Source organism: Miniopterus natalensis, chromosome 17 (assembly GCF_054644295.1).
Source record: "Miniopterus natalensis isolate mMinNat1 chromosome 17, mMinNat1.hap1, whole genome shotgun sequence".
NCBI classification, from domain to species: domain Eukaryota; kingdom Metazoa; phylum Chordata; class Mammalia; order Chiroptera; family Miniopteridae; genus Miniopterus; species Miniopterus natalensis.
The window spans coordinates 16,884,780-16,901,966 of NC_142097.1; the positions used below are offsets into that span (position 1 = coordinate 16,884,780).

The window sequence follows — 17,187 nt, forward strand, 5'->3', positions numbered from 1 at the left end:
GCCTGCGTTGGCCTCGCCCTCCGCTCCCGGGTCTCGAGCCCCGAGCGGACGCACCGGACTGACGCACTGAGGCTTCGCAGCCAATCCGGAAACGGGGAGCAGTTTTAAATGAAGATGGCGGGTGAACTAGCCGTCACCTCTTGGGTCCGCTAGGTGGTCGTTCTGTATTCTGGGTTGAAGATGTGGCGGGTGAAAAAACTGAGCCTGTCGCCTTCGCCCCAACCGGTGAGCGGGAGAGTCTCATGGAGAGAGACAGCTGGGCCGAGCTCCGGGGTGGGGGCGGGAGCGGGGGCGTGTGGATTGTTGTTGGTCCTGGCGCTTCCGCGCGTCTGAGGTGGAGAGCCTCTAATTGCCTTCTGAGCTTCTTAGCGGGGCCGGGCTGAGAGCCCAGGCTTCCTCACACCGTGTCTTTCTTTCTCAGGGAAAACCAACTATGAGAACTCCTCTCCGAGAACTTAACCTGCAGCCCGGTGCCCTCACCGGCTCTGGAAAAGGGCCGCAGATATGCTGCTCGCTGACCCCATCGCTGTGCAAACTGGGGCTGCAGGTGAGATTCGTCTGGCCAGCTTCTGCACTGGGCTCTTTGCCGAGACCGAGAGCTCAGAGGAACTGAGGGCCAGAGCTGACACGTAATTAATAACGATAATGAAATCTTTTCTCTTAGTGACATCCATTTACAGCTATTCAGGCCAACAGAGAGGTGCCCTAGGGTGGTTAAAGGAAATCCACTGAGAACCTGGACCTCTATTTAGCTGTTAGATTTTACCATCTCCTCTCCTGTTCAATCTTTACGAAATTAGATAAAAATACTATCATTCTGATTAGTAGTCTCCCTCTAACATGAGCTCGCTTATGCAGAGGTCAGACAGCTGACAGAGTGAGGCAGTGCAGAGTGGGGTAAAAGTAGGTTTACAGTTGCTCTATGGAAAATAATATAATACTTAATGATAGTACAAGAATAAACTCTGTGTTTCTAGTGCTCACTACTGTAAGCCTACTTTTGCCCCACCCTGTATATGTACAAAGATATTTATGTTAACATTGTAGAAGTAAAACCAAGAAAACATAAATTACCATTTATGAATGAATTGTGATTCATGCCTACCATAGTAGCTTATGGATTAGTTCTACACCAGCTATTTAGTGCCATGGTTTTTACATTTTTGTGCTTTTTGTTTACATGGAGGGATTTGCACTTTGTTAAATGAGAAAAGCAACATGCAAAGAAATGTATATAGTCAATCCTCATTATTCGTGGATTTAGTATTTGTGAATTCACTTACTCACTAAAATTTATTTGTAACCCCAAAATCAATACTTGCAACACTTTTGGTCATCTGTGACATGCAGAGAGGCAAAAAATGAATCACCTTAAACACATATCCCCAGCTGAGGTTGAAAAAGGTGACATTTTGTCTTCTTGTTTTAGCATACTGTAAGCAAATGTCCTTCTCATAATCTATTTTAGTGCCATGGTTTTTGCATTTTGTGTTTTTTGTTGGTTATTTCACTGTTTTAAATGGCCCCCAAACATAGTGCTGAAGTGCTGGCTAGTGTCCCTAAGTGCAAGAAAGCTGTGATGCGCCTTATGAGAGTTAATTAAGCTTCATTCGGTCATGAGTGCTGTTGACTGTGAGTTCAATGTTAATGAATCAATATATATTAAATAGATCCCCTCCCCCTCCCTTCCACTGTTTCTAAAAACCAATGGAAAAAATATCCTCACTCCTTGGGTGAGGATTAAACAAAACAAAACAAAAACATACAGTAAAAAGAAAATATGTCTTATCACATACAACTTAAAAAGCTACAATAATGATATACCTTAATTACTTCCATGCATATAAATCTATCATTACAGGTTTTTAAAAAAATAAACACAATTAAGACTTCTAGGAGCATTTTATAATACATTAATTCCTAATTTTTCTTTGTAGATAGATCAAGCACCTCCAAAATACAAATTCCTATTAGTGAGCACTTTGCTTAAAATGAATACTTAAGAAAGTAAGTACAGTATGTGGGCACCCTTAGGATAAGCTGACATTATATATTCAGTTAAGTAGGCAACAATCCATAATGCCAAATGGAAAAAGTGTATTTGCAAATAAATTTCAAGAACTGTTAACTTTTTATTTTATTATTATTTTTAAATTGATTTTAGAGAGAGAGAGGAAAGGAGAGATAGAGAAAGAGAAACATTGATTTGCTATTCTACTTATTTATTCATTCATTGGTTGCTTCTTGTATGTTTCCTGACTGGGGATTGAACCCACAACCTTGGCGTATTGGGATGATGCTCTAACCAACTGAGCTACCTGGCCAGGATCTAAGTTAACTTTTTATAATTAAAGAAAGAATATATTGACGTGCTAAAATAAGATGTGATGTAGTAACACTTCACTATAAACAATGCATACCAGAATATTTATATATGATTAATGAACCTTCAAAGAAAAACTTTTAAAAATTAAAATATAATATGTGAAAATACATCAAACATACAGCTTAACAAATTTGTATAAATTACACATCATTTTAACCAATATTCAGGTCAGTAAACAGGACATGCTAGAATATCAGAAACCCTGTTTAGACTTTAAAAAAAAAAAATTCATTTCAGAGAGAGGAAGGGGGAGAGAGAGAGAGAGAGAGAGAGAAACATCAATGATGAGAGAGTCATTGATTGGTTGCCTCCTATAAGCCCCCAACCAAGGATCGAGCCCACAACCTGGTCATGTGCCCTGACTGGGACTCTAACCTTGATCTCCGGGATTATAGGTTGATGCTCAACTGCTTAGCCACGTCGGCCAGGCCCTTTTTTGACTTTTCATGTAAGTCTGATTCTTTTTTCCCCCCATAGTTGGTCTTTCTATCTAATACTTCTAAAATAGTTTTGTCTTCTTTGTAGTTCAAAATTTTTATTTTTTTATTGTATTTTTTTCTTGTTAATACTGTTTGGAACTTGATGAGCCATTTCAATATGCAAACTCAGGTCTTTCTTACCTTAGAGAAATTTTATTCTAATATATACCTGTTAATCAGTGACTCACCTGTATGTATTCTGTTTTCTCCTGAAACTTGTTTTATTAGGTTTATTGGATTTATATTCCAATCCTTGTAGCTTCTCCCTAAGATTTACATTTTTTTGGGTATTTTTATCTTTACTTTAAGGTATTTCTTCTGCTTGATTGTCCAGGCCAGTAATTCCAGTTTCAACACTGACCATCCTCTTCTAATTCATTTTACTGAAATTTTTGTTTAATAGTAATATTTATTATTTCCAGAAAGTCTGTGTGTGTGTGTGTGGTACTTGAATCTTTTTATATACTCATATTTTTTTTAGTTCAAATTGTCATCTGTTTCTTCCATCATCTGTGTTTTGTTGGGATCTACCTTTTCTTTTTTTCCATTGCTTTTCAGAGAGAGTGGAAGGGGGGGAGAGAGAGAGAGAAACATCAATGTGAGAGAGACACATCAATTACTTGCCTCCTGCACGCACCCTGACCGGGGCTGGGGATCTAACCCGCAACTGAGGTACGTGCCCTTGACCGGAATCAAACCCTGGACGCTTCAGTCCGCGTGCTGATGCTCTAACCACTGAGCAAAACATGATAGGGCAGAGTCTACCTTTTCTAACTATCTTAGGATTTGTTCTTTCTGTGGCTACTAGATCCACTTCAGTACATCCACATTTTCCTTTTCTTGTTCATTGAGTCTCAGGACCAGCAACTTGCAAGTGGTAGAAGGTGCAGTGGTCCTTGTCCCTGTGAATCAGCAGTAGGGAGGTTGTCAGTTTCTTATTAGGGTACTAGGTGGAAGTCTCTCTGCTCTTTATTCTCCTCTGCTCCAAAGGCTAGAGCCCTTCAAATCCCATGGGTTCAATGGATTCAACCCATGTATTCAGGATGCCCTCAGTTCTTGGTTACTAGCACAAGTTGATGTTGCCCTTTCTCCCTAGGGCCCATGGATCTCTGTGGGTGAAGTGCTCTCTAACTCTGTTCAAGAAGGAAATAAATCTTGTACCAACTCTAGATTTTAACAGAGCTTGAACATAGGGACCCTTCCTACCTATTTCCCCTAGAAGTGAGTTGGAGATAGCAGTAAAGAGGAGTGGGGTCATTTTGATAGAGATAAATTATCTCAGCCTTGTTTATACTATAGGCAGGTTCACTTGGAAGGACCCAAATGGCTTCACAGCATTTCTTTCCCTGCTATTGGGTCTCTGTAGTGAGCAGCAAGGCTTAGTCAAGGTCTTACCTAAGCAGAGGTAATGAGAAATCTTACCTTTTTTGAATTTGGACAGTATCCTGCACCCATCATTGTATGTTGGGAACTGGAATTGATTGCCTTAGTCAACTACTTTTGTTTCCTTTGGCAGGAGGGCAGCAACAACTCATCTCCACTGGATTTTGAAAATGCTAAGATGACAGACTCCCCATCAGAACAGTTCAGCCTTCTCTCAAGGTCGCTACCAGCTTGTCAACATGAATCAGATGAGCAGCCCCTAAATCTGACTCCCCAGAACAATTCTACTCCCAAAACATCTGAGGAAGCAGTAGACCCACTGCACAACAATGTGGTTAAAGCCATGGTCCTTGTACCCTCTCCAGGAGGGCAGCAGCAAGACATTACACTTGAGGCCCATTTAAATACCATGGCAGAAACAAACGGTTTTTCTCTAGATGAGCCTTTGAGGCCAGGAGATCTGCTGAGAAAGTGGGTGGAACCCTGCAGGGAAGATAGCTTTTCAGAAGTTGTTCCTGCTATGCCTGAGAAACTTACATTTCAGGATCCTCCATACCATCTTTTGGAGTATCCACCAAATCCCCGTTCTGAGCAACAGCTACACTGTTCCAAGGAAAGCCTGAAGGACAGTAGAATTGAGGCCGTGCCTGAGGACTTACTGTCTTCTGAAAGTAATGCCTTCTTGCCTTCCTCCATGCTCTGTCTTTCCCCTTCAACTGCCTTTGCAGCAGATTTCCCTGTCAGTCATGTAGACCCAGGGCAGGAAATTGTAGAGCACAAAGCTGTAGAGGAAAGAGAAATGAGCTTTTCCACATTCCCTGAGGAGGCTGAATTGAGAGATCAAGCACTTGTCTCAAATATGCAAGGTATTCCACCCACATGCCTGACCCCAAATTCAGGAGAAATGGAATCCCAGGCAGCTCCAGGCCCAGCAGTAGAAGATGCTGGTAGACTTCTCATCTCTGATGCAGGACCTTGGATGTCCCCATTGTCCTGGCTGGAAAAAGGTGTAAATACCTCAGTAATGCTGGAAAATCTCCGCCAGAGCTTATCCCTTCCCTCTGTGCTTCAGGATGCTGCAACTGGCACTGCTCCTTTCTCTACTTGCTCAGTGGGGACTTGGCTTACTCCCCCAGCACCACCACAGGAAAAGAGTACAAACACATCCCAGACAGTCCTGGTGGGCACCAAGGACAGTACTTCTGAGAGGGAGCATCTCCTATGGGGGAAGTAAGTGTCCCTATATCCTGGTGCCTCCTGGGTTCCATTAACCTGGACCTGCCACTTCCATCCCTTCACCTATGTTTCTTCTCATGCTCTCTTTTTGCTGCAGCCATCCTCCAGATCTGACTGCCTTATCTCGACACGACCTGGAAGATAACCTGATGAACTCTCTTGTCATTCTGGAGGTTCTCTCCCGCCAGCTGCGGAATTGGAAGAGCCAGCTGACTACCCCTCACCCAGAAGTTCAGGACAGTAGCACACAGACTGACACAACTGACACCTGTCCCAGTGGGGTAAGAAGGTTACTCCCAAAGCATGGAAAATCCCAGTGGGCTGTCTTCCTCAGAATTTAAGCTGATATACTGCCACAGGTTCATTCTTAGAATATGTAAAAGCCACGGACCTGGAAAACTTAGTAAAGCTGTGGGTACTCACTATACTCCAGGGGTATGTCAAGACTTTCTAAGGGAATGCATGCAGGTTTTAAGGGAATCAGTTTCTAGATCTTCATCTCCAAATGTACTCTGCTAATCTTTTTGCTTTCCCACTTCCCCATTCTCAATTACCCTTGCCCACTTTACTAAAGAAGACCATATTTACTACATATCCTGAATCTTACATTGTCAAGGGATAGCAATCGAATAATAGAAAATATTTGTGTACATGCTGAGAAAGTGAATGACTACAGTGATCATATAATGTAAAATTTTTGCATGCTTTCAACAAAATTGAGGGAAAACTTTAATTTTGTTAGTGGATCATTAAACATTTTTGATGAAAGTTCACTATGAGATTTTTGGCGTATATCTCCAAAGGAGCTCCTAGAGTCGGGTGACATCCCCTTCCTGCCTTCTTTCGTTCCTTTTTATTCCCATTATTTATGTGAAGATTTCTCAGTGCTTACATCTAGGAGGATGGAAAATAGGCATAGAATTATTGCTAAACCATGTCTTATTGTAGGAATTATAGTAATCCACAGACAACATGAACTAATAAGGGGAGGGAGGTTCCATCCATTTCATTAATAGATGATCAATAAAATTTTACTAGGTATGTTTGTAATTTTATTAAAATTATAATATTACAATGATTAGTATACAACTGTTGAAAATATTTCTCTAAAAAAATGCTTTCACTTGAAAGCTTTTGGTCAGAGGAATTTAAAAGAAACTTTAATTTAGATTTAGATGAACTTTTGTTGTTACCAATATATTGATTAATAACAGGCTTTAAATATGTTCTTTAGGATAAAATTCTGACAGAAGTAAAAATACAGGTTCAAGAAGAAAAAGGGATGATGTAAAATTTCTGACTTAAAAAAGAGCTTGTCCATGTATTTTTAAAGGTATAAAGCAGGTATTAAATCTTTATGGTGTATGTATTATTCCATTGAATATATTTAAGAGTGATTTAACAGTTTTATTTCAAACCATCAATATTTATAATATGGTAGAAATTGTAGTCTTTATAACAATTTAAACTTAAGGACACTCAGTCTTTCAAAATTAGTATAGCAGATATGAGAGGAAAACAGTTTGAAGAACAATTAGTAGAGGACTCTAGCTGTGACAGACAACACAGGCTGAGGAAAGAAGGGAATGGTGTCAGAGGAAGGAACTGAGAGTCTCAGTGTTGTGGCTAGTGAGGTTAATAGGTGGCTGCTGCTAAGAAGAGATGCTCTCCAAATGCCCAAAGAACTCCTTTGGGTTGAAAATATCCTCAAATAATGACTTTACCGTTTGCCAAAATCCTGGAAACCGTAGGCTCATCATTCCTTGAGCTGCTCAATTTGTCTCCTGTGTTTTCCTATTTTTGTATCCTTTCCTCTTGTCTTTGACCTCATTGCCTGTCCCTGAGTACCTATTCCTGAGTACCTATTACCCTGAGTAAAAGGCCTTGTACCTATTCCCCTGAAGCTTGCCAAATCCCTTTGGAGGCCACTGAAGCAGAACCAAAAAGGGGAAATGACAGCACCTTCAGCCATTCCCCATCACAGTGCCAGGTCTTTGCCACTTGGCTTCCTCCTTCACACTAATCTCATCACCTGCCTGACTGCCCTGCTCTGAACAGCGTGTGTGCCTTTTCCAGGACTCATGGGCTACTCCGTGCCTTATTGCACGGCGCAGGAGGGAATGATGACTGCTTTGCTGAGGAAGGGAGTGATGAACTCCAAGAGAGCTGCCCCCTTAAATCCAGACTGCTGTAACATCGTGACTCAGCATTGCTTACAGCAGTGTTTTTCCCCAGATGATGGCTGCCTTTCAGCAGTAATGAAGGCTCCCCGCTTTTCTCTCATAACTTTAAAGTCTTTCTATAGCTCTGCTGCCTTTGAGATCATGTGTCTACATAGCACACTAAGATTTTTGTCTGCCCCAAGGTAATGAACAGCTAGAGAATAAGGAAATAAAAATGACTAATAAATACTTGAGAAGGTTACCATTACTGATGGTCAGAGAAATGAAACAGTGATGTTATTTTCTTCTGACAAAATAGCAAAGAGTAAAATAGCTAATGCTGGTAAGCATTGTCCTGCTGTCAGTAGGATATAAATTGGTTCAGCCTTTTTTGAAGGACATTTAAGTAAGACCCTTAAAGCAGTTCTAACTTTGACCCAGTAACTTCACTTCTAGGGATATATCCTAAGGAGAAAAAAATTCTGCATAAAAATGGTAACTTAAAAAAAAAAAATTAGCCCAGCTGGGCGTGGCTCAGCGGTTGAGCGTCGACCTAGGATCCAGGCGATCGGGGTTCGATTCCCGGTCAGGGCACATGCCCGGGTTGCGGGCTCGATCAATGACTCTCTCATCATTGATGTTTCTATCTCTCTCTCTCCCTCTCCTTTCCTCTCTCTGAAATCAATAAAGATATATTAAAAAAAAAATAATAATAATAATTAAAAAATATAAGAAATAATGAATGGTGTATCTATAAGATGGAATATTCTGCAGTTACTTAAAAGTATGTTTATGAAGAGTTTTTAATAACATGGGCAAAGAAGTTTAACATAAGTTCAAGGTTTTTAAAGAAAGGAAATCAGAGTTTAGATCACCTCTGAGAGGCTTTGAAGTGAGGTGAAATAGCAGAAGTTAAAATGGTGGTGGCTCTACTTTGATAGGTCCCCCTAAAGCAGATATTCCAGTTTCAGGCCAATCCAATGAGTAGAGCAAATATAAATTCAAGGCTAAATAACATTAGTATAATAAAAATAAGTAATTAAAGCAGGACCCCTAAATTTATATGTATATGCACTTTAACAGCTGATAACTCAATTTTTACTCCTTTTCAGGTTTAACTGACATTGACCTTATAATCATTCAAAGTGTGTATACATTTTTTGGGGACACCATATATATATGGCTTAATGTTATATATATATATGTTATATATATATAACATATATATATAAAACAATCTCAGTTGTGTGTGTTTTTAAGCATTACTGTCTTTCATCAAATTTGACACTATTAATATTAACATGCATCCCAGTTTTAGTGGTGTTAAAATGTAAAAAGATAATCATCTTAGAATTTATTGGATATTGTAATTTCTTTCTAAACCAATAGTCTATAACTCCCCTCCCACCCCACCCCCCACCCCCCACCCCATCAGTTACAGCAGATTCCTATAGCAAAATCTCTGGTGTGGAGATATGTTGGAATCTCTTGAAATAGGTGCTATACTGTTGGTTAAAAATCACTGCTCTAGGTGGTGAAATTAGTAATGATTTCTTTTTCCATTTTATTCACTTGTGTATTTCAAAAATTTACAATAAACACTATCCTTATGATTAGAAAAAGGTCATTGAAAAAGAAAAATTTTACCTAGCTCTGGATTTTTTTCTGACTTGGCTTCATCAAGCTGTGAGCCTTGCTCCTGCTTTTAATAGGAAAGGCTCCTGTATCTCGGTGAGTTGGAGGGGAAATGATGTACTGGTGGTGCATGCTACCTATGCAAAAGGAACAACTCTGTTTCTCTGCCTAGATAAGTAAGAAACTGCAGCATCTTCGAGGGAGCCGAGAGATTGAACAGACTTTGCAGCAGACCAGAAATGTCATGGTAAATATTGATTGACCTTATACCACTACTGGGTCTCCTGTGAAAATCAAGAATGGAGAATCCTGGGTAGTTAGCAGATGGTGGTACTCAGCCGTGGTAGTGAAGGGAGGGAGGTCTCCAAACCATTAAGAATATCTCCTTATTGGAGCTTAAAATTTGGGTTAGTGGCTTTCCTCACCAGTGTTCTTATTTCTGCTTAGTGACTTTATTTGATCTAGCCTAACCATCTTTCCCTCTACAGCAGTCATGGGTGCTGGTCTCTAAGGAGCTGATATCCTTGCTTTACCTATCTCTGTCACACTTAGAGGAAGATAAAACTACTGTGAGTCAGGAGGTAAGCAGCATGAAGATGAAGGCAGAGGCCTCTGGTGGGACTGAAAGGCAAAAGAAGGAACCAGACACAGCATCTGATTCTTATCTTGTAGTCTCGGCGCACAGAAACCTTAGTCTCCTGCTGTTTTGATGTGTTGAAAAAATTGAGGACAAGGCTCCAGAGCCTCAACACAGAAAGGGAGGAGGCAAAGCACAGAGAGGAAATGGCCCTCAGAGGCAAGGATGCGGTAAGGTGTCATGCTTTTGTTCCTGGATGTGGGAGATCTCTTCTTCAGAGTTCCTGCAGGAACACAAATTTACGTGAGACAGAGATGGGTGGCCTAAGAATTGCCTGCCCTGGGGAATAATGAGTTAAACTACTGATGTGGCAGATAGTATGGCTTTTTGTGCTGTTTCCTTCCTCTGCCCACCATGTCCTTGCAACCTCTTCCCTAAACAGGCAGAGGCAGTGCTAGAGGCTTTCTGTGCACATGCCAGTCAGCGCATCAGCCAGTTGCAACAGGACCTGGCATCCATGAGGGAATTCAGAGGACTCTTGAAGGAGACCCAGACCCAACTGGTAATTTGAGGGCATTTTCTTTATTAAGATCCATGCTACACGGGACGATGGTCCTGTACCCCTACTTTGTTGTGTTCAGAGGAAGGGGCTCCTCCATGGGCACTCCTTCTTGTGTAGGTAGGTCTTCATACTGAGCAAGAAGAGTTGGCTCAGGAGACAGCAAGTCTTACTTCAATCTTGCAACAAGACTGGATATCCATGCAACTGGATGTGAGTATTTGGGGCCATCATACCACTCCGTTACAGCCAGCCCTGTTAGGAACCTTGCTTCAAGAGTGCTTGACTGATCAATCTGTTTGCTTCCCCTGGTAGTATATAACATGGACAGCTTTACTGAGCCGGTCTCGAGAACTCACAGAGAAACTCACATCCAAGAGCCGGCAGACCCTACAAGAACGTGATGCTGCAGTTGAGGAGAAGCAGCAGGTACAAACTAGGAGTGGGAACTGCTTAGGTCTGATTTCCTCTCCTCCTATTCAGAAGGCCTTTCTAATGAGCAGCCTCTTACCCTGGACCTGTCTTCTTCCTACTCTGTGGGTTTGGAGACCATCTAGGTCCCTTCCCTGTAAGATGGCCTTGGGCTTAGTTATTTCCTTTGCCCTTCAGCATTTTCTTCAGCAATTTGTCTTCTGTTTCTACTTTTTCCTGAGGATCAGTCTTTTTTACTGTAGTGTTGCTGCCCAGGAACAGGTGGTTTGCTGTTCTGTCAAGAAAGAGAAGCTAGACCAAGTGCTGGGACTCTTGATTCAAGAGGAACTGTGGGAGGAAAACTATTTTTTCTTCCTAGATTTCCAGGGAGCTGGAACAAGTCTCTTCCCAGTTAGAGAACTGCAAAGGCCAAATAGAACAACTGGAGTTGGAAAACAGTCGCCTAGCAACAGGTGTGTGTGCATGCATGCAAGTAGTTTTGCCCTGCTAAGGCTTGGGTTGTGGCGCTAGAGTACTTGTTTGGAGCAGAAGTGTGGGGAGGTTCTGGCCTGGTGACCACATGGTGTCATTAGGATACTTTTGGTTTTTAGATCTCCGGGCTCAGCTACAGATTCTGGCCAGCATGCAGAGTCAGCTAAAAGAGCTACAGAGTCAGCATGCCCACTGTACCCAGGACCTGGCCATGAAGGATGAGTTGCTCTGCCAGCTTACCCAGAGCAATGAGAAGCAGGCTACTCAGTGAGTTCCTATCAGGTTACTGTGGCGATAGGTCCCCAGGGTATAGGACCAATGTGATCTAACATAAGGTCTCTGGCAGGTGGCAAAAGGAAGAGATGGCACTAAAACACGTGCAAGCAGAGCTCCAGCAACAACATGCTGTTCTGGCCAAGGAGGTGCAGGACCTGAAGGAGACTCTGGAGGTAAGGAATATGGCTTAGGGCAAGGGAGCTGGCAGGAGTGTGATTCTTACCTGATGGTACTCAGGTGAGATTTGAGACTGGACTAGAAAAAGCCTCTATTCCCAGGGCTCTAACATTTCCCACCGAGATTCAATTCCCCCCTCCTTTTCTTGCTCCTTTCCTTTCTTCCTTCTCCGGTCTCCCCAGTTTGCAGATCAAGAGAATCAGGTAGCTCACTTGGAGCTGGGCCAGGTTGAGTGTCAGTTGAAAACCACACTGGAAGTGCTACGGGAGCGCAGCCTGCAGTGTGAGGACCTCAAGGACACTGTAGAGAACCTGAAGTAAGATCTCTACCTTTCTTTGCTTTCCCTCCTAAGTGCTTCTCTTTCTCAGGAGCCTTTCTAGAAGCTAAAGTCTCCAAGGACAGAACTGTGACAGGGTCCAAGAGCCTTTTGTTTCCCTTTTTGAATGCACTTCTGTATGGGATTTAGGAGAGGTGTTCAGGGAAAGTCACATGGTCTCTCTCTTCCTTGCCTATTTCAGGGCTAAACTGGCTAGCACCATAGCAGAGAATCGGGAGAAAGACCTGGAGAAGACATGCCAGTATTCCCAAGAGCTAAAGGTGCTAACTGAGCAGCTACAGAGCCTGACCCTCTTCCTGCACACGAAACTAAAGGAGAAGGTAGGATCTGGAGGTCTTTCTCTTCCCTTCCAGTCATATCTTTGAACAAACACGGATTCATTTCTTCCTTTCCAATCTACATCTCTCTTATTTCCTTTTCTTATTTTACTGCATTCATTAGAACTCTCACTATGATGTTGAAAAGGAGTGGTGAGAGGGGACATCCTTGCTTTTACCCTGATGTTAAAGGGAAGCTTCGAGTTTCTTACCCTTAAGTATGATGTTAGCTGTAGATTTTTTTGTAGATATTTTTTATCAAGTTGAGGAAGTTCCCCTCTATTCCTAGTTTACTGAGGTTTTCCAATTGTATACATATTAGGAAGTAGAAGTAATAGAACCTTATGACCAATTGTAGGAGTAAGGTGGAAGAGTGAATGCTGATGTCTAGATGGCTGGAAAGATGGTGACACTCTAGAACTGGGGTGGGCAAACTTTTCCTATAAAATGAAATGTAATAAATATTTTCAGCTTTGCGAGCCAAGTGGTCTGTGTCTTAACTACTCAACTTTGCCTTTGTAGCTCAAGAGCAGCCATAGACAGTATGTAAATGAATGGATGTGGATGTGGTCCAATAAAACTTTACAAAAACAGGTGGCAGGCCAGATTTAAGCTGCAAACAGTGCTGCCCCCTGCTCTAGGATCATGAATAAAAAAGGAACAGATTTTTGGTGGGGTGGGACAGGGAAAATGGTGAGCTCAACTTTATACATACTAAATTTCAGGTGAACTATGGCACATTCTGGTAGATTTTTCACAGGCAGTTGAGCCTCTAATTCTGGAGATTGGGGAAAAAATCCAGTTGAGACAGATTGAAGGGTTATCCATTTAGAAGTGGATATTTTTGTGGAGCTCCTGAGGTGAGGAGACCTGGGGAATGGATTAGAGTGTAAAGAGGGCCAAATCTTAACCAGAAGGAGCCCAACAATTATAGAGAGAATATCCAGAAAGGTATGAGGCCTACCTATGAAGGAGAGAGAGTCATGTCCCAGAAGCTAAGAAAAGGAAGTTTCTAAAGAACGTGGTCATCAATTACCAAATAGGTCAGGTAAAATAAAAGCTGAAAAGTGTCTATTACATTTGAAAGTAAGGATGCCATTGAATGAAATTATGAGAATTCTGGTAGATTAGTGTGTCAGAAGCCTGAGTGTAGTGAGCTGGGGAGTCAATAGATGGTGAGAGTTTTAGGCAAGAAATGTAGGGGATTTAAGGTAAAAAGAAGGTTTATTTAAGGAAAAATGTTGCTTTAGTGAGAGAGAATTACGTTCAGGGAAAGGAGATAAGGGAGAAGTTGAAGATAGAGAAGAGAGAACAGCATTCCAGAGGTGTCTTTACAAAAAGCCACCTGGGAGTACCTGGGAGTTCATGGAAATCACTAACCCTGAAAAGCAGCTGATGCTTTGTTGTCATTTGCCCTTAGCCTGAGCCGGATACTCTCCTGAAAAGCACAGCCTGTGCTTCTGCCCAGGAACACCTTCCACCCACAGACAGCACCTTCTTGGGAAGCATCTTGACAGCAATGGCAGACAAAGGTTAAAGGCCCTGGAATTTAGGGGTGGGAAAATTTTGACCCTGCTAATATCTTCAGCTGTTAAAGATGCCCACCAACAGACCTCTCCCTTGCTTCCATTATGGCAGATCCTTGACTGGATCACCAGAGGGGCCCTCTACCATGGTTGGTTTTTGTTTTAGAGCCAGAATCAGCTCCTGTGTCCTTGCTTGGAAGTGACAAGAGTGCTTTCACCCGAGTTGCATCAGTGGTTTCCCTTCAGCCTACAGGTTAGGATGGGCTCCAGGGATCCTGCCTCATTTCTAGATCAAGTAGTGATGATAAAGACAAAAGCAGTGAAAAGTGCTTTGCTCTAAAAACCTCAATTCTACTTGGGCTCATTTTATTTGTCTTTTGGGACCTGTAATGTTCTAGACACTCAAATCCTGTGGGTGGGGAACATGGGTAAAAGTTGTGGAAATAATGGCTACATACTCCTTCCAGAGTAAAAGGGCTCTACCTCTATCTAGGACTTTCTCTTTCAGAGACCCCAGGCATGGAGAAGAGCCTGGAAGAAATGAGTACTATGACTCTGGAGCTTCAGAGCCTGTGTTCCCTGCTGCAAGACTCTAAAGAAGAAGCTGTCAGGACTCTGCAGCAAAAGATGTGAGTGGAGTGCAGTCTTGGTGAGAGAGGTCAGCCCCTTCCATCAAGGGCCCAGCTAGCCCTCCAGAGCACAGCAATAATGCTGAATTCTCTCCCCTAAGTTGTGATCTGCAGGCTAGGCTGCAGGCCCAGGAAGAACAGCATCAGGAAGCCCAGAAGGCAAAGGAAGCGGACATAGAGAAGTTGAACCAGGCCTTGTGCTTGCGCTACAAGGTGAAGGAGGGGCCTAGAAGTGGGGCGATGGAGAACTGGGGCAGCTGTACTGGCCCACTGGGAACCACTGTCTCTCTGGGAATCTGGGTGGTGGGGATTTTCCAACCACTGCCCTAGTTTTGCCCTTCCTGGGGTCAGACATTTCACATGTTTGGGAATCAGCTATGGGCTGACCCATCTCCCAGGCTGACCTAGAAGTCGGGAACTCTAGCAGAGCTCTCTCACCACTGAGGTGTGCGTTGCCTGACTTAGCCCTAGAGGAAGAAGAGCGTTATCACTTGGTAGCAACCTGGGCTGAGCATGGGTCAGGCACTAAATCCTATCTCCTGGCAAGGGCTGCAAAGAAGCTAGCTCTCTCAGTGCCTTCTTACCTCCCTTTCCCTCACAGAATGAAAAGGAGCTCCAGGAAGTGATACAGCAGCAGAACGAGAAGATTTTAGAGCAAATAGACAAGAGTGGCGAGCTCATAGTACGTTCATCATAATGCCCAGTCCTCTGCCTTCTGTGTCACTGGTAGCCAGGATCCCAAATGTGGGAATTGAATCCCCTGATCTACCTGTTCACAGCATGGGATAAGAATGATGGAGAGGCCTGGCTGGCTTCTCAGTTGTTGAGTGTTGACCTATGAACCAGGAGGTCACGGTTCGATTCCAGTCAGGGTACATGCCCAGGTTGTGGGCTCAATCCCCATTGGGGGTGGGGTGGGCATGCAGGAGGCAGCTGATCAATGACTCTCATCATTGATGTTTCTATCTCTCTCTTCCTCTCCCTTTCTCTCTCTGAAGTCAATAAAAACATATTTAAAAAAAGAATGATGGAGAGGACCTTTGAGGCCTACTGGATACCTCTCTATTCTCACCCCCAGAGTCTTAGAGAGGAGGTGACCCAGCTTACCCGCTCACTTCGGCGTGCGGAGACAGAGACTAAGGTGCTCCAAGAGACCCTGGCAGGCCAGCTGGACCCCAGCTCTCAGCCCATGGCCACTAACTGGATCCAGGAGAAAGTGTGGCTTTCCCAGGAGGTGACAGAGTTAACAGAGGAAGTGGGCATTTCGTGGGAACCTTAGGCTGTGCCCCTACTGATCTGGACATATCTACAGGTGGATAAACTGCGGGTGATGTTCCTGGAGATGAAAAATGAGAAGGAAAAACTCATGGTCAAGTTCCAGAGCCATGTAAGAAGTCCCATGCCATTGGGGGGCCATTTCTCACCACCACTAGCAAGTACCCTGTCATATTTTCCTTGCCCCACAAGCTATGTATGCTATTCTTTTAAGCACTGAGCTTATGCAGCTTATTTGCTTTCTAGAGAAACATTTTGGAGGAGAATCTTCGGCGCTCTGACAAGGAGTTAAAGAAACTAGATGACGTTGTTCAGCATATTTACGAGGTAAAGGAGGGAGGGGGTTCAATTAAGGTAATGTTGCAGGCTTCTCTGTGGCTTCCGTTTTTGTCCCTCTAACTCGGTGGGTGCTTCCTGGGGCTGTAACTCGGAACTGCCTTTTCTCTCTCTCTCTTCCCAGACTCTGCTGTCCATCCCAGAGGTCGTGAGGGGTTGCAAGGAGCTACAGGAATTGCTGGAATTTCTAAGCTAAGAAATGAAAAGCTGGAGTCTGTTTTACCCCCTCTTTACCTATAATACTCCCCTACCCCAACACCAGGACCAATTGGCATAGAGCCAGCTGGGTTTAATGCTATTTAAATAAAGTATATTTAATATGTTTCTTCAAGTTCACTGAATCTTGTTTCTTGGGTGAGAGGGGGTAGCTAAAGTCAGGGGAGAAGCAGCTTGGCCTTCCTGCCTGGGCAACCTCCACTCACCCCCTCCTGCTACATCCAGGGCCAAAGCCTGCCCTTCCTCGCTTCCCTGGCTTCCCCAAATATGCTGGGCACTGGACTGCTTGTTCCCTGGCTCACAGCCTGGGGGGCGGGGATGGGGGACAGACAAGGCTTCATTCTCCAGTAGGCCATGGTGAATAAAGGGGTTAGGACAGAGAAACTCAGTTTCTTACTCCCTGGCCTGGACTCCCACACTTTGTTGATGCCTCTCTTCTGCCTACCCACCTGTTGTGACTGTTTAGGTGACTCTCCTTCACCAGACCTCTGCTTAATCCCCATTCAGCACAGTGCCCAGCACATGGTAAAAGCAATTGTGGCAGAAATGAGGGCAAGGCCATTTCCTGCCTCCGGGGCCCTGGTGGCAGGGTTCCACCAAGTGGGAGGGGGACGGTCCACGGCAGCCTCCAGGTTCTGGCAGGGCAGTCACTCCACCTCGTTGCCCCGCCTCCGTGGGCGTGGCCTTGCCAGGACACCAGTCCTAGGGAGGGGCGGGGCCTGGGCGGGAGGTGACGCCCCGCCCCCTGGGGGAGTCACGTAGCTCTGCGGCATCCTCA

At 43.7% G+C, this 17,187-nt stretch overlaps 1 protein-coding gene across 3 annotated transcripts; it reads left to right on the forward strand.

Moving 5' to 3' along the window:
- Nucleotides 1–84: 84 nt before the first annotated feature.
- On the forward strand, nucleotides 85–17,100 carry SPAG5 (sperm associated antigen 5). 3 transcript variants are annotated; one of them, XM_016201925.2, is made up of 24 exons: nucleotides 85–225; nucleotides 422–547; nucleotides 4,382–5,478; nucleotides 5,582–5,765; nucleotides 9,454–9,528; nucleotides 9,770–9,862; nucleotides 9,954–10,088; nucleotides 10,301–10,420; nucleotides 10,538–10,630; nucleotides 10,733–10,846; nucleotides 11,208–11,301; nucleotides 11,440–11,587; nucleotides 11,667–11,769; nucleotides 11,956–12,089; nucleotides 12,292–12,430; nucleotides 13,848–13,959; nucleotides 14,120–14,206; nucleotides 14,462–14,582; nucleotides 14,684–14,795; nucleotides 15,184–15,264; nucleotides 15,661–15,816; nucleotides 15,895–15,969; nucleotides 16,104–16,184; nucleotides 16,318–17,100. In XM_016201925.2, the coding sequence occupies exons 1-24, from the start codon at nucleotides 181–183 to the stop codon at nucleotides 16,387–16,389; spliced, it is 3,597 nt and encodes a 1,198-aa protein (XP_016057411.2). In that variant the 5' UTR covers nucleotides 85–180; the 3' UTR covers nucleotides 16,390–17,100. The 3 variants fall into 3 exon arrangements, with proteins under 3 accessions (XP_016057411.2, XP_087682140.1, XP_016057412.2); XM_087826014.1 differs by having other exon boundaries at nucleotides 9,773–9,862; XM_016201926.2 differs by lacking the exons at nucleotides 15,895–15,969; nucleotides 16,104–16,184; nucleotides 16,318–17,100 and having other exon boundaries at nucleotides 15,581–15,724.
- The last annotated feature ends 87 nt before the right edge of the window (nucleotides 17,101–17,187 follow it).